General features: G+C 32.3%; 1 protein-coding gene across 5 annotated transcripts in view; it reads right to left on the bottom strand.

Moving 5' to 3' along the window:
• Positions 1-1443: 1443 nt before the first annotated feature.
• The window catches only part of CSMD3 (CUB and Sushi multiple domains 3), a 528421-nt gene continuing 513118 nt past the window's right edge, over positions 1444-16746 (bottom strand). For all 5 annotated transcript variants that reach the window (XM_048939546.1, XM_048939547.1, XM_048939548.1 and 2 more), the window contains 7 exons: positions 16394-16573; positions 13550-13615; positions 12137-12295; positions 7937-8049; positions 6603-6690; positions 4962-5097; positions 1444-3626 (listed from right to left, as the gene is read on the bottom strand). In XM_048939546.1, the coding sequence (XP_048795503.1) occupies positions 3467-3626; positions 4962-5097; positions 6603-6690; positions 7937-8049; positions 12137-12295; positions 13550-13615; positions 16394-16573 (902 nt within the window). In that variant the 3' untranslated portion in view covers positions 1444-3466. The remainder of the gene's footprint in view (positions 3627-4961; positions 5098-6602; positions 6691-7936; positions 8050-12136; positions 12296-13549; positions 13616-16393; positions 16574-16746) is intronic.

The following is a 16746-nucleotide window of genomic DNA, read 5'->3' as shown; positions in this document are numbered from 1 at the left end:
TTTTACACAGCATCTTTTATCTCAGGCCTATAAAATTATTATTATACTCTCAGTACTATGCAATTAGGAACAAAGATCAGTTCAGTAAACATTATGTATATTCTGAGATAAGTGGCCATGCAGTTAGAGCATAATATTCTAGACACTTGTTACTTTGGTTTAAGTTCCCAAAATAAATGTGCACCTTCTCTGGTGGAAGTTGTTGGTTAATGTCTGTTTTTATAGCTACTGCACTTTCTATCATTGTTTTCCATATATACTTCAGGCCAACAAGTATTTTGATGTAATCAGCCTAATCCTACTGATTTCTCATGCTTCAAATTACGGAGCACTGACAGATATTCAATTGATACTTGAATAATATCTAGGCAATATGTCAACATCAACATTCATTTTTTCACAAAATGATGAGCATATTAACGCTCCAAAAGCTAATTTTCAGAACTGCTAATACACTTATTCCTGACAGTGCAAATCAGAATATTATGCTGCCATAGTTTCATCACTCAGAGAAGTTAAAAAAAAATATGAACACCCTAATTCCCCTGCAATTCTGTGATCTTTGATGCTATAAAATCATAATTAACATTATTTTCTTGAGTTATTTCTACTTGTTTTACTACACAAAGTAACTGAACTATGAATCCTGCACAAGGGATGTATCTTACTTAAATACTATAATAGCTAGGTAAGACCTGGAACTTACAACTGAATCTATATACAGGAATACAGATCTGCTACTCTATTTTTACTGGGATATCCAAGATTTTAAACTCCCCGTATTTCACAAACACTGGAAAAATATGGTTATTATTTTATAATTTTTCATTCTAGTGCATTGAGATATAGCATATACTTCTAATGCCTGGAAAATAAAGGCCGTCTTTTAACTAAATTCAGCAAGTTGAATCACTTGGCTGTCAGGTCACTTTACTTCCCATTGACTCTATATAAAGCTATTCAATTTATAGTAAAATAATTAAGATCCTTTCCCTCAAGTTCAGTAAGATGTATCACTACACTTTGATGCCAGAAGAGATTGTGTACAATGCATATAGGTACCTGTTACTGTTTATCTCTTGATCAACATTTCTGAGAAAGGTAGCAAACAACATGCAAAGTCTATCTAAAACTTTCAGAAACACTAAATTTTTCTTTTTCTTTTTCTTTTTTTCTCTTGAAGTGAATTTTTTTCTGTGCTTTTTGACAGGTGAAGTTTTAATTGTTGTAAATTCAAGTGAAACAGGAAATTCCTTTACAGTAAATACTTAAGTATTATGTAATATAAGTAATCTATGTCTTGCCACTTCACCTAAAATTTACACGACGACTAAGAGAAAATGAATTTAAAAGCTTTTAAGACTCACAAGAAAACCCAACAAATTATTGGTCTTCACATCTGAAATAAGTTTGAAGTTCATCTTCCAAAGAAGAAACATGGTTAAAAAAAGCAATTGTCCATTTTTATTTTGTTTACATTGCACTGAAAATTTACATCATACTTTTACAAATCCTTTTTTTTTTTTCATAAAAATATACTTCTTTACAAAAGTGTATGCATTAATATAAGAGGAGTAGCCAGTTGCAGAAGAAACATTTTAAACGATCTCAAATGTATTAATCTTAACGTTAATGAATGAATCATAGTTATTGCAGTCATTTGAATAAACAAGAATAAATAACAACCAATGGTATAAAATATAAAACAGCATCCTTTTAGTAGAATACAGTTTGACAGAGTTGTATGAATATTCAAAACAAAAAGTTGTAAAATGGTTTATAAGAAATTCATCAAACATTATAGAAATCCAAGCAGCAATCCTGGGTACAATGATTTTTGGTAGGCACTCTCTATTACGGTAATAAAAAGTTTAGATTTTCACAGAATTATTAATGTATGAAAGGAACAATAACAGATAATTCACACTGGCTAACACAGCATTTGTGAGTCATGCTATAAAGGGAAGACAATGACTTACAACAAATAAATTATTGAGTTGCCACTGAATAATTCTTTTATGAAATAACTGTAAAATTAAAAAAAAACCACATTTCCTTGAAATGGCTCTGGAATGTCTAAAACTTGTATTTGAGAGCTGTAGAGTCTGAATTGTCCCTAAAATGAATGGATTGTTCCTAATAAAATCATGGCTTTATATATATGTGTATATATATATAAAATAATTTTATTTTCATTGCACTATGGTAATATATTCAATTTTAAATCATTAAATATAAGGATTTGTTTTCATAAAGCATGGAGATAAAATAGATATGAAAACACAGTATTTCCAAATTATAATTGCCTCTTGCCTTGTAGGTTTGAGCCAAAGTTTGCAGAAGTCTGTTAGGATCTTCCCATCAACTTCAGTGGGAATGTTCAGTTTTTACCATGCTCTATGCATGCATTTGGACAAAATGCTGAAGGAGTAAATTGATGTGATACAGTCTAATTTAACTAGTATGGATTAAAAGTGGACTCTTACAATTTTGACATATGAATTTGATTCCTAATGTTACTGTCAACTACATTTTTTAACTGGAAACATCATTAAATTATGTTTTGACATGAAAACTATAATAAAATGGTCACTGATTTTTGAATGTTCAACAGCAAGGAACATAGCCACATGACAACGCTCAATTCATCCTAGCTTCTTGATTGAAAATTGTGTCTAATTGTATGACTGACAAAAGTAATATAGAAACAGTTTTCCACTCTTACCATTTGTAGTGCTTTTTGTGGAAACAAGAAAAAAAAGGAGCTTGACTTGAAATATGAAAAGGAAGATGTGAAGCACAAAAAAAAAGTATTAATTAAAAAGCTGACATTTTTGTTTTGCTTCTGTGATGTGAAAAGAGTAAGTTGTACTTGCTCATTTCTAAATACTACCTTCTGGAGTTAAAAAATTGTTCTGAAAGAAAGAAAATACTAAGTGGAATGAATAAATGAAAAAAAAAAAGTTACAAACTTATTAAAAAGATGTAGCATATCACTGTTAGAAAGACGTCAGTGACCTATTGTCTCCTGTAAGTATAGCTCTTATTTTCTATCTATATCTTTTTTTTTTTTTTTTAACCCATTCCCTTTATTATAATTTTTATAAAGCACAGAAGTACTGATAATGGATGCTCCTCCAATATATGCAAATACATTTTATGTTTTAGAATAACCTCCTTTTTTAAAAAAGCAAATAAACTGTGAGTTAGCACTCATGGAGTGCAGCAGATTTTTTTGTAAAACTCTCCATGGTGAACACGAAGAAAATTTTTGATCCAGGTTATGAAAAACAAAATCAAAACAAAATACCCATAACCTATTATTGTCTATCATCCTCAGGAAAAGGTGACCAACTATATCCTGAAAAGTGTGCTTTATTTTTTTTTTTTTTTTCTAAATCAGTGAACTATGTGTGCACTGTGTTGTGTTTTGATTTTCAAACTTTGAAGACATATTATTACCACATTATACCATTGTGCAAACAGTGTTCAAGTTGGGGTCAAATCGTACCGCTTTCCCTTCCACAGACTTTGCATTTGTGTCATACATGGGGTTTTCAAAAGCAGCTTGTCCATTATTATTTTCATGTACAGAGCATCCTGTATATTGTGTTTTAGGTGCAGTCCTGTTAAAGAAAGACAGAATACTCATAACTTCAGTATTCCATGCTGACATGGCCTGGTTTAAAAATCTGAACAGAACTTAGCCCCCAGTTTCAATTAAGGTTTTTTTTTTTTTTTAAATACAACATCTGTCCTAAGAACTTGTAATGTACAAGTAATGAAACTCTAAGACATTTATGATTCATTTAAAAATGTGTTCATTTGAAAAGTAAGCTAACAGCCCGAGGAGACATGTATACTTGGATAATCATATAATATGTAGTTAAGAGTACAGTAGAATCTTGTAAACATGGAATAATCAAGAGAAAGATTACTGAGATTTTTTTTTTCCTTCCGTATACTCAAGATATTTATTAAGAATCAATTTATATCTGAAGTACTTTCTTACTAAAAATTCTAATGATCAAAGTTTAATCCCTTGAAAATATTTCATATGTATTTTTAAACAAAATGTATATTGTTTTAAAGATAAGTAATTATAGCATACATTTAATATCAAATATATAAAATTTACTTGAGCATCTGCATTTTTTCACATTCTTAAGGTGTTCAGAAGCAAATTGTACCATGTGAAAATTGTACCAATTTACATGGTACAGTTACAGTACATGTTTTAAACTAATCTCACCCTTTAGTGTACATTACAATTATAATTGCCAGGCTAACAGTAAATTTCATAATTTTCATTGTGACCATTTTCACAATTAATAGGCAACAAAATGTCTTGTTATTAAAGTGGTGATATTTTCCTTAGTCATCAGATGTTTTATACCTATAGGAAAAGTCTACATAAAACTAAATCCGAAGGATTGGATTGGAACTGGTCTCAATAGCATAAACAAAACTTACGCTTGGACTAGTGAAACTAAGAAGGCTGTGGTGGTTGTATAACTGCATATGAACGAATAATTTTAGATGCAGGAATAGTTTCATAATAAAATCTTTCAATGCCATAATACCTGCATATACCCACAGGCCAATAAACAGAACTGGCATTAAAATAAATTACTCAAATATTATTCACAATTCGGTCACGTAAAAGCAAAAGGCAGGAAGCCAGCTGGAAGTGCATACAAAGTATATTCCTAATATTATTTCCCATAAGTCAATAATTAATAGCATCCATGTTATTTAAGAAGCGTGAATGAAATCACTGCATGATACAGTAACCAGGTCCCTCACTCATACCAGACCTAAATGGAAGTAGGAAGAAATGTACACATGCATATTTTGCAAACATTAGATCATTTTGCTCAAATTTCATTTACATTAAAAACACTGAGAGCAACAGAAACTAAAAAGTAAATTAATAAAGAAATTCTATATACGTAATTTACCTTTGTTTATAAAGATAAAAGCCAAAACCAGCAAATATGAGGGCAAAGAAAGGCACAAGGATAGCAATCGCCACTGAACTACTATTTGTACCATGGGGTTGATTAGAAGAATTTGAACCTTCAGACATGTTAAGACCTGAAAGGAATAAGAAGAGAAAGCAGGTAATGTAAAATATGGCTGTTAGTCCTGACACCTGTTACTCCATAATCTTAAGAATTCAAGTAACATCTTGTGATTGGATCATCATAATGTGTCCACCTGCATACATACAGCTGTAGTGTGAGACCACCTAGAAAGTAAATGTATGGTGGCAAAATATATACTAAGCAATAAACACATAGAAAATGTTTGGAGAGAAGTACATGTACTATAAGATATTAATTATTTTACTATTTAATTATGTATGGCAGTCAAGATTTTGATGTTATTACTACACATTAAGGTACTGTATTACAAGAAGTTAAATATAGAATAATCCATGTGTTAGATTGATTATATAACTGATTATATCTGCATATATCTGAAAGAATAAATACTGCATGTATCAAAGCAAAAATGATTTGCAGGATAGTCTAAATCACCCAAAGAGGCAAAAAGAAAATTCATCATGTTGATTTCATTAGCTGTTGCTATTGATACATGAAGTAAAAAAAGTCAGGAAAAATCAAGGAGAGCTAAAGCCATATATAGATGAAAAAATAACAAGATCTGCTGCATAGTTCAGGAACTCATAAATTACTAGATCATCTACAAAGTCAAAATATACACTTTTTAATGTAAAGAAGGGAATACCAATGCAGCTTCAAAGTTAGTTTCTAAGCTTTGAACTAGATCTTGTAAGAATTGCATACATTAATATTTTCTGACTTCCTAGGTCTTGCAAGGCAATATCTAGAAATTAACAAAGCAAAGCAAACAAACAGGAATTCAACAATTTAACAATACACTAAAATACAGGAAAATTCCATGTTGTGAGGAAAATTGGGAACAGTAGAAGTATTTTGTTAAGGAGAAAATATTTTTTGTGTGTTCTTTTGTTTGAAATGATGAACTGGCAAACATATTTAACAAAATCTGTTCTATGGATGCAAATCTATCCATAATTTGAATATGTTTACTGTCTGCTACATTGAGTTGATTGCCAACTTCATTAACTACAAGATGTACTTCTATAGAATTTAAAAGTGATCAAATTCTTCTGTTTCTACAAGATATAAACCAATAAATAGTCTTCAATATGTTAAACAATCTCCAATCTATATAAAAAAAAACAACCTCCAGAAAATCAGATGAAGTAAAATTTTCCTAACAATTTACCAAAACTTCTTCGCCAATGCACTACTGTATAGTAGTTTTTGTTAGCTTTAAAATATTTTGAGGCAGTTGATAAGAGAAAACCCTCTTTTTATATTAATTTAAATGAAATTTTTCCCAATGAAGATATTTCTAATTTTTTAAAGAATCTTCTTATGAAGATGTAATGAAAATAAATATCCCAAGCAATGCATTTTACTGTGAATTACCATTATGAAAAAGTATAGTTTGTTTTCATGTTAGACACTCATTAATACCTTCCAGCATGTTCAAGAATTAAGATAGGATATTGAAATATGGACTGGCATAAACTTAGAATTTAATACCTAATCTTTGAAGTCCAAATTGCCCATAATCTTTACCCTGAATGAATCCTTGAAAAACATAAGTAGCTCCATCAGGTTCAGCAGAAACCTGAAAAAACAAACAAACAAAAACAAAAAAACCCGCAGTGAATTAGATGTAGAAAAGCTTGTTTCAAGTTGTAAGTGTGCACTTGAAAAAAGAGATATACTAGTATGCCTCTTTGTTACCTGTTGTTCCCCTGAATGAAGTTTAAAAGGGAACATAGCTGTTAAGGGCACAACTTAGGTCATACTGGCTTATGATGATCTCTACTGTTTTTTATTACCTCAAAATTTTATTCTGTAAAACCAACAAAAAGAAAGTTTTTGGCAATTCAGGATGTTAGTAGTTTTATATATTGTATATACTTAATAACTACCTGATTTCTTAGGAAGTACATGGCAAAATTTATATCATATATAATCCTAAGGAAGCAAGTATTGAGGTTTTAACAATCACTTTAAAAGTTAACAAAAAAGATTTTATCTTCTATTGGAAGATAGTTTCTTTGTTATTCATCCCAATAACTACTTAGTTACACAGTTTTAGTCCAAAATATTGAATACTTAGAATACTGAATCATATTCAATTGATATATTGACTTGGGAAAGGGAGGAAAGAGTTGTGATCCTATGAATAACTCCCTTACAGGGAGTATTTATTTCAATTTACAGGTAATTCCCTTTCTGGATAGTTACTCGGTATAAATTCAGCAGTACCAAGGCAATTTTCTTCAAGACTGCCACTTAAGCTTCCCTTTCTGAAGACAACAGTGTGTCTTCAACAATGACCTGAAGCTGTGTTGTCACTGAAGTAAGGGTGCATTTCTCAAGTGAATTTCTGACTGAGGGATATAGTAATCTGTTTGAGCTATTCAAGATTAAAGGAAAACAAAGCAAACAGGAAAAAAAAAAACAAAACAAAAACAAAATACAATAATTTAAATAAGAGCAATAGATGAATATTATATGGTATGTAGATAACACACACAACTTTACTGTGTACTTATGTATGTTTAGTTTACACCAAATTTATTGCAGCTACACCTCGCAATCAACTTCATGAAGACTATAGTTTGTACATGCCTATACATACCAAAGGAATTTAGCCCTTTTACCAGTATATTAATAATAGATGACTATTTCTGTACTTTTCCTCAAACCAATCTCTTGCAACTTACAATGAATTTTTCATTTCATTTAATGAACCAGTATCACTAATAAGATTGTATCTGACATATTTCAGTATTTTTGGTACGAGTGTGATTTAAAATAAAAAACTTGCGTTCTATCTTTTGCAGCAGAAATATACTCACAAAACCATCCATAGCCCATTTTTCTTCTTTCAGCTGGCTCACAGATGTATGAGATGGTGCTTTAATAAGATATATGTGGAGCATGAGTCGAGCTTCCTGGCTTTTATATACTCCTGTAGAATAGAGTTTTTAAAATTTGTATTTGCATTGAGTGGAGAAATCATTGTTAAGAATAAGCATTTGATCTTTTGCCTTAAATATGGAAAACAGGAAGAACAAGTAGTGTTTCCAATAACATTTAATTTCAGAAAGATACATTACTTTGTGATTTATTTTTTTATTGCAGAATTTCAATTAAACATGTTTTTATTTTAATCTGTAGAGAGAAGAGAAGGGAACTCCTATTCTTATGCACAAGCCTTAGATAAAACAAGCATTTACAGTAGTTTGAAAAATACTGTTCTGAATAAGACAGAGTGTGTTTAAACATAGCATCTTTTAAGATTTGCAATTTAGGGATAAGGTAAAGAAGGTCATGTAGAAACACACATATAAAACTTTTCCATAAGCTTATGCTGAATTTAAAATTTCTAAATTTTTACAGATTTGATAAAAATGACTTTTCATCAGTCATTATTTTCATTTGTCAGTATCCAGACAATGACAAGAATTGTGTATGTTTTTTTTACTTTGTATGCATAATTATTTGATTCATTTTAATTAATTTAGAAGAAATATTTATAATCAACATAAGATTGTTAACGTAAGGAAAATAAAATAATACGATAAACTTAGTGAACTAATCTCCCATTAGAAAGATGTTGGGGATTACAAAACATATAGCTAACTTTTTCTTCGAGATTTTTTAACCATTAATATCAATTAATGGTTTAGAAACTTCAAGTGTTAGAGAAAACAGCTTTCTGGCATGACCACTTCCTTTCTGTGAAGGCCCTGAAATCATTGTTCCATGTGTAGAAGCTAACAAGAGCTAAAAACTTTAACAGAAAGAAAACTGAAGAGATAACCATGGAAAACAAACAAACTTTTCTTTCCACCTCCAAAAATTGCCACTAAGATGAAACTAAAATTCACTCACTAATTGTAAAGAACTGTCATACTGAAATGAATTTATGTCACTAAACACAGTTGCATGAATACACTGATTTTTATTCTGCCCTTGCTCCCTCCTACATTTTTAATGTACACAGACTAACATATGTGGATGACTTCACACTGTATTTAATTAGTATGTCTTATCTAAACACCAATTAATTCAGCTAGATCTTTTTTTAATAAAGGAATACTTCTGTAATATAGCAGTCGACTTGGTTTTGTTCATTTCCTATTTTCAAATTTGTTGAAATTCTGTCATGTGAACATAAACTAAAGACAGTGTTGAGATGTAAACTTGCTGTCCAGTTGAAGAATACATAGCAGGCTGTACAAAACCACTAGCTATCACAGCTGTTGGATACAAATAAGGTTTTCTGAACAGGTATTTGGTGATTTTACAATGCTAATGTAAGGAAGGAAGAATGCTGATACACACAAACACACAGCTTAACGTTGGACAGTAGTGCTGGAGAGGGAAGAATTTTCCAGCTAGAACATAAAATTTTGTGTACGCGGTCAGAATAAAATGACAATTTCATTGTGTAAAACTGAATACAAAGAAGGAAAAATAATTCAAAAGATAGTCACATCTGTCTTGTTGGCTGCTACTCTGAGAAGGACAAAATGTTCTAAATGGAAAGAGATGCCTGTACAAATCACAGCTGACATTTATCTTTGTCCTGTGTTAGGACTGACTGTAGGCTTTTATTATAGACTATGGCAAGAGATGGGGACATCAAATAATCAATTCAGGCTAAAATGAAAATTTCCTACCTCACTTCAGAAGCATCAGTATGAGATATGGAAATGAAATTGTCTTTTATTTACATGTCTAAAAATCACAATTTCAATTTCCACACTAAGAATAGCTATATAAGAGGTATGAGCTTATAAAGCAGACTTTTGTGGTAACACAGCAATGCGTTCAAATTAATGCCTTGGTTTTGCTCTCTTGTTTTTAGGACTTCGTTAACATCAAATAGAGCTTAGTTACTTTAGAAGTTGGCCAGTGTTCCTCTAGACAACACTTAGAACTTAGGATAAATGAATCACAAGCCATGAATGAATGCATTGCATAAATACACTTTGGGAAATATTTGCATGAGGGTGAGGGCTTTGGTGTGTACATGAACACAAACATATGTACACTCAAGAAAAATACAGAGAAAAGCTTCCCCACAAGCCAAGGCAGCTCTATTCTTTGCAGATTTCCAGTGATTGATTCACAAGCATTTCTCATTGAAAAACTGATGTGTTTCTTCAGAGCTGGCAACTTGTTTTCCAGTGTAAAAAAAGAGTGCTTGATCCAAATTGATAAGTAAGAGCTCCACATTTATCTTCTCTTAATTCCCATAACAGCATTGCTGTTTTCACTCATACGAATATGATCAAACGAATATGCCCATTTTCCAATCTGCGACAGACATGTATACTACAACCACATCAAGCATAGGTGTCAAAAAAAAAAAAAAAAAAAAGAATACAAAACAAGGAGTGCTGCAGTGGGAAGAGAACTAGCTATTATGTTGGATAACCACAAGTTAAGCTTAAATCAATTCCTTTGCATTTAGGTGTTTCTCATCCACCTGTGCATCCCTGACCCTAAGATATTCTTTTAATAACTTAGTTTTCTACCTGTATAATAGCTAGAAAAACAACTACCTAACAAAGTGTACAATGCCTGAATCTAGAGAAGAAATAGGTATTTGTAACAATTACATTTGTGTGCAGCTAAGAAAATACTTTTATTTAGAGAAGGAGGCTTTTTTGAGTGAAAAAAGCACTATTTTAAGCTTTACAAATCCCAATAATGTGAAACACTGTATCTGCCAATATCCTTATGGAAATCATGACAGAAACTAAACGGATATCACACAGCAGATTAAATTTGCACAGACATTCAAGACAAACATGGTTAAAAAAAAAAAAAATCAGAAAATACTTCATGAAACAGTCAATCTATGGCCCATCAAGAGGGATTCTCAAAGGATACCTTCAAAATACTTTCATCAGACAATTCTAGTGATAAAAATTCACAGCTTTAGGTAGTAGAAATTGAGAACTAAACAGATACATGACTTTTCTGGCCCATTACGTTCTTCCCATAGACAACCCTGATAGAAGCACATGTGCTGAACTTCCTCCTTTTCCAAAAGTTTAATGGTCTATTGTAATTTTCCTTGCTAACACCTCTGGAAAATAAGAGTGAGAAAAGGATCCTTAAATGATGAATAAGACTAAAAGCAGCAGATCCAGCTTACACATAATTGCAATTTAGCTTCTTTAGTCCCTTGCAAAGAGGGTCTCAGACTGATAGATGGCATGGTTTCAAAAAACTAATTTTTGAGTGATAATACTGATTTAAGATATATGTATATACATCCACATCACTGCGGTATAGCCTGCTATTTCTGTGACAAGATAGATCCGTTGCCTGTGTGGATGACATCTCAATCAAGAAATTAAAAGAGTCTGAAAAATAAACAAATAAAAACAACTTATAAATCCAAATAATTTTACAGGCTCCTTCCTTGTCTTCTTGTCAAGGCATACCTGTGGTTTCTGCTGATGCTTTACAGCAACATTGCTCTGCACAGCAGGGACAACAGAATGGCATAAACCAATATCGTAATCAAAAGACCTTCTACAGACACCACATGCATAAAGGTTAATATAAACTGTCATCTCCTCTTGTTCTCTGTGTTCTCTAAGTATTGATTCTAGGTCAACATATTGCTTGTTAATAGGCTGATGAAGGAAAAATCTGTCATTTCAGAATTAAAAAAGTGTCAGGAATAGTAATGGGAGTACACAAAATATTTAAGGAAAAAGAATGAGAATTAGAAAACACAATTCTTTCACTTCTCATTTCTCATTAAGTACAAATCTAATAAACACTGGGAAAACTGAAGAAGAAAAAGGTGGAATAATCTCTTCTTTTGAAAGGGAACTGAATTAGTATGAAAGTTTCTTTGATAAGCAAAGACAGTTTCGAGCAGATATTACAAATTAAAAATGTGTGTTATGAATTAAGTTACAGAGAACTGATGCACTTCAGGGAAGAAAAAAAAAAAAGTCCCCAACAACAACAAATAAATAAACAATAAAATCCACAAACTGAAATTAGTTTTTCTTATCCCATACCTGAAAGCAGCAATTCCATATTGCTGTTTGTAAGTGTTGCATTTACTCTTCCTGAAGTTGCATTAAAACTGGTGACTGTCAAAGTCATGGGCTGTTTCTTGCTTTTGTAGTTGTAAGATCCTTTCCATATGTAATTTTGGGCAAATACATCATCAGGAACTATACAGACATCAAACATGTTTCAATACACATTGCAATATTTAGTGGTTATGAAGTCAAACATCCACAAAAAAATCTTACAAATGCAAACATTTTATCTACTCTCTCCTCTCAGAATCACAGAACCATAGATGACTTGAGTTGAATGAGATCTTTAAAGATAATCTAATTCAACCTTCTTGCAATGTGCAGGTGCACTTCTCTCTAAATCAAGCCGTCCAAAGCTCCATCCAGTCTAGCCTCCAACACTTCCAGGGATGGAACATCCCAAGCTTCTTGGGGCAACTGTTCCAGTGTCTCACCATCCTCACTGTGAAGATTTTCTTCCTTATACCTTATACCACCCTTTTTAAATTTAATATCATTACCCCTTGTTCTCCGCACTCTGATAGAGTCCCTCCCCCTCTTTCCTGTAGTCTCCCTTTAAATACTAGAAGGCTACTGTAAGGTCTCCGAAGAGCCTTCTCTTCTTTAGGCTAAATAATCTCAATTTTATCAGTTTGCCTTCATGGGAGTGATGATCCAACACTCTCATAATCTTCACAGTCCTCCTCTGGAGCTGCTATATCTAACAGGTCCATCAGGGAGAATAAATGCATTAGATTCCAGTTTGTTAATAAGTAATTTAAGTAATGCAACAGTATTGTTAAAAGAAGTATGTTGACTATGTAGTATAACAGATATATGCAAATCTTTAAAGTCTTAACATAAGATACCATTTAAAAATGAAATTGAAGGTTAATATAGATGACTTTACTACAGCTTCTAAAGGCAGTTGTATAATCAATGGATATTAAGATGTTACAATCACAAAATAAACAAGAGAGTTAGGCGAAGTAGATTATGATAACAAAAGAGAATAAATGGAAGGCTTACCCTTATGCTAGGCTCACCCACAAAACACCAGAAGGAGGGATCTCCAGACAAGATCCTTCCCCACTGGTAGCCAGCTCTTAAATAGGTCTAGGAGGGGTGGAGCCAGGCTCCACCCCTTCCGGCAGCACAGGTGAATTGCCTTCAACTGTGCTCCTCTGGCTGACTCATGGCTCACCCCAGGTGATCAATCAGAGGTTCAGGCCGTGACTCAGTAGTTCCCATACAGCAGTATATCAAACTTAGCTCTATAACAAATCATCAATATTTAAAATCAGCATTTTTATTATTTGAAGTCACTGATACTGAATTTAAAGCTCTGTCTTTGTGTGTGCACTAGCATCTTGTGTCTTATAAGCATACAAGAATACAAATATTTACCACTTAGTTTGGGACTAGGTGTTCCCAAAGCTGGTCTGGGATCCTTCACCAATATTTTGGAACCAGCTGTTATAAAAGAATGAATGACACACAAACTGTGAGCGAATCAGTTACTCGTAAACCAGGAAAAATCATTTCCATACCACACTTTATTGTTACAAAGGATATAAGATGATGTTTAAAATTCTAAATAGAAATAAGATTTCAGTCTTCAGACTTAGCATCACAGGAGCATGTTGCCCACTGATTTCTTCTGTTGCTGCATTTTTTGAAGTTATCTGGATGCTACCAAGTCATTTGTAATGCTTTTGCTTCAGAATCCATATTTCAGAATTCAGTCTTGGGCAGGGCATCTAATATGTGAGATGTCATCTAAGGCAAGTTGAATGATTTAAATATTATATATATAATATACTATTTGTGTGCATATATATGGATATATATATATATGGATATATATATATATATATATATATATGTACATACACTCATATATGTAGGCAAACACACAGTTATCCACATAAGATAGCACTATGGATGCTGCTTTGACTGGACTCAACACAGCACCAAACTGAGAAGTTTTACAAATGCATTTTATATCATGTTCCTCTCCTGGACTTAAATATCTTCAACACTGCTGAGAGAAATACCTTTTGTTCAGGACTGAAAGAACAAAGTTACATGCTTAATCTCTTAAAAATGGAGATAATCACTATTCCTTTAAAGAATAACATCAGAAAGAAAGAAACAAATTAAGTTGTCCACAACTGCTCAGATGATTTTGAGCATTAGAAAGTAGAGACCTGAATTTCAGCTCTTTACTGACTAAAGCAGAAAGTCTGAAGTGCTATTTCCTACAAGCAAAGCTGTTTTATTTTGCAGAAAATAATTTGGATTTACTTGGCTATAAAGAAGGTACATAATTCTGTCTTCTAGGGTAGGATACTCATGGTACACTGGGCTCCATTCCTTGCACCGGTGGTTATTTTGGATTATTCTGTATTTTGGTTAGGAACACAATCCTCTCTTTCTGATCAGTAGTTCAAAAGAAATCACTGATAATGTTTTTCTTGAGTGCATTAAGAATATCTTTTAGCTTATTACAAAAGTCTTGCTCATGTTATATAGATTAAAGCTAGCAAGCAACAAAGGCAGGTGACCTGAATTATACTTAAATTTCTCATGACCTGATGGTTGTTGTTAAAACTGATTGATAAATCTTTAACTTCCTGTTCAGAATTGAGATTTTAAATACAAGACCAAAACTAAAACATACTATCTAGGGAGTTAAAGTTTCTTGTCCAAACACTTACTAAGTAGGACTTTAAATACTGCAATTTTGCATTTAGAAGTACAAATCCTGCTTAAATTCTCCTAAGTATCCTTTTTTAGATCTAAATTCCAAGTTTTTTTTTCATTCCTTTTCATCCTTTTCCAAGCCATATTTGTAAAGTTCAGCATCACATGTGAACATTGTCTTCTCTCTTCTTTAGGAGAGATGTTTCATCCATCTATTTAATAAGTAAGATGGCAAATATTTAGGAGACATTTTACTTTATTTCACTAGAGTTAATACTTTATAATTTGTCATTTACTGTTTTGTTGTTGTTGTTGTTGTTGTTGTTTTGTTTTTACCGCTGCTGAAGAGCAAGAAACAAGGTAAGTGATCCTGAAAATTTTGGATTTTGGCAACATTTCTTCAGGACATTAGGAAACAATTATATGGCAAGGTGGATACACTAATAGTTACCACTGAAATTTAAAAAAAAAAAAAAACTCATAAGGATTTCTTAAATCAGATAGACAGTTAATATTACTTGTTTTAGTATCATCAGCAGAAAATTCTTGGATCAAAATACAACCAGTGAATCACATTTGGCCTGCCATAACATTTCCTGAACACTAATGAAGTCATGGGCTTCTTGGCAGCATCCTTCCTAACGCTTTCCCAAAGCTCTGCTCTGTTATTCCCAGCACTTGCCTGGCATATAACGACAGGACACCTGTTTTTTAGTAATACAAAATATTCACTTCCTGTGAATGAATTCCCCTTCCAAGAGGCAGCATTTGGTTATACAGCCTCTGTACTTCTCTCTAGGAGCCCTGGGGATAACCACATCTGAAACATTATGTATCAGTAATCAGTTCTTTAATTATTCAAGAATTGGAATTCCAAACAGTTGCTATACTTGTGGATTTCTTATTGCACATAAAAAATACCATTCTCATCCTGATTTTACCATGAGAATTTTCATGCCATGCCATGCCAAAATACATGGAAAAAAAAACAAACCACACCATAAACAAAATAGAATTTTGGAAAACCAAAGTAAATAAATGTATTTTATTTTTGAGTAGTATATTGCTGCTTTTATTTGAATAAGAAATAATAAATCCTATGGTTTCATTTCATGTAATAATTAAGACCTCTACTTAAACTTCTCTAATACTGCAACAATCTTAGCTATTTTGCAGTTGACACAGTTTTCTACAGTAAACCTACTCTAGTCTAGGATTAATATACATGTGCAAAAACATTGAGGTTCTTATTCCACTAAGCCTATCAGAATGTAGTCCACACATGACTCAGTCAGGAGTTTAAACACTGGTGTTAACCTGGACCCCAGAATTTTATAATTTTATTTGCAATTCACACCTCTGAGCATGCAAATGAAACGTAAGCAGATGAAAGCATTTGTCCCATTAAACACAACTGACAAAGGCTTAGAATTGTCCTTTTAGATATTTGCCCTCCTAGTTCCTACCTCACTTTATTAGTAGCAAGTAAAAAATACTGTTGAAATGTGATAAATGACAGTTACAGCAGGAAACAGAAGAGGTTACCTTCACAAACTGGAACTTTCCCAGTCCACGTGCCATCAGATCTGCAGGCTCTATGCTCTGATCCTCCTGCCAGGAAGAAGCCTGGCTGACAAGTGTAAATCAATGTATAGCCAAGTGAAGGAAGATCCATTCCTGCAACATTTGCGTGAGATGGTGTTTCTGGTTGTTTACAGCTGTGAGCTACAAAGAAAAGATAAAATATCCTTCAGTCAAAACAGTGAAAAAATAATCTATGCTCACTCTGACAGGTAAATAATGAGGAAAAAAAGCTTCAATAAAAATAACACGTAAATATATTTTTCTTAATTAAGTTACAATATAGAATATAAATGATTGTACTGAGGCTAAAAGTA

Source organism: Lagopus muta, chromosome 3 (assembly GCF_023343835.1).
Source record: "Lagopus muta isolate bLagMut1 chromosome 3, bLagMut1 primary, whole genome shotgun sequence".
NCBI classification, from domain to species: domain Eukaryota; kingdom Metazoa; phylum Chordata; class Aves; order Galliformes; family Phasianidae; genus Lagopus; species Lagopus muta.
Note: the sequence above shows the minus strand (reverse complement) of the source record. Positions and strands in the feature narration are given on the sequence as shown.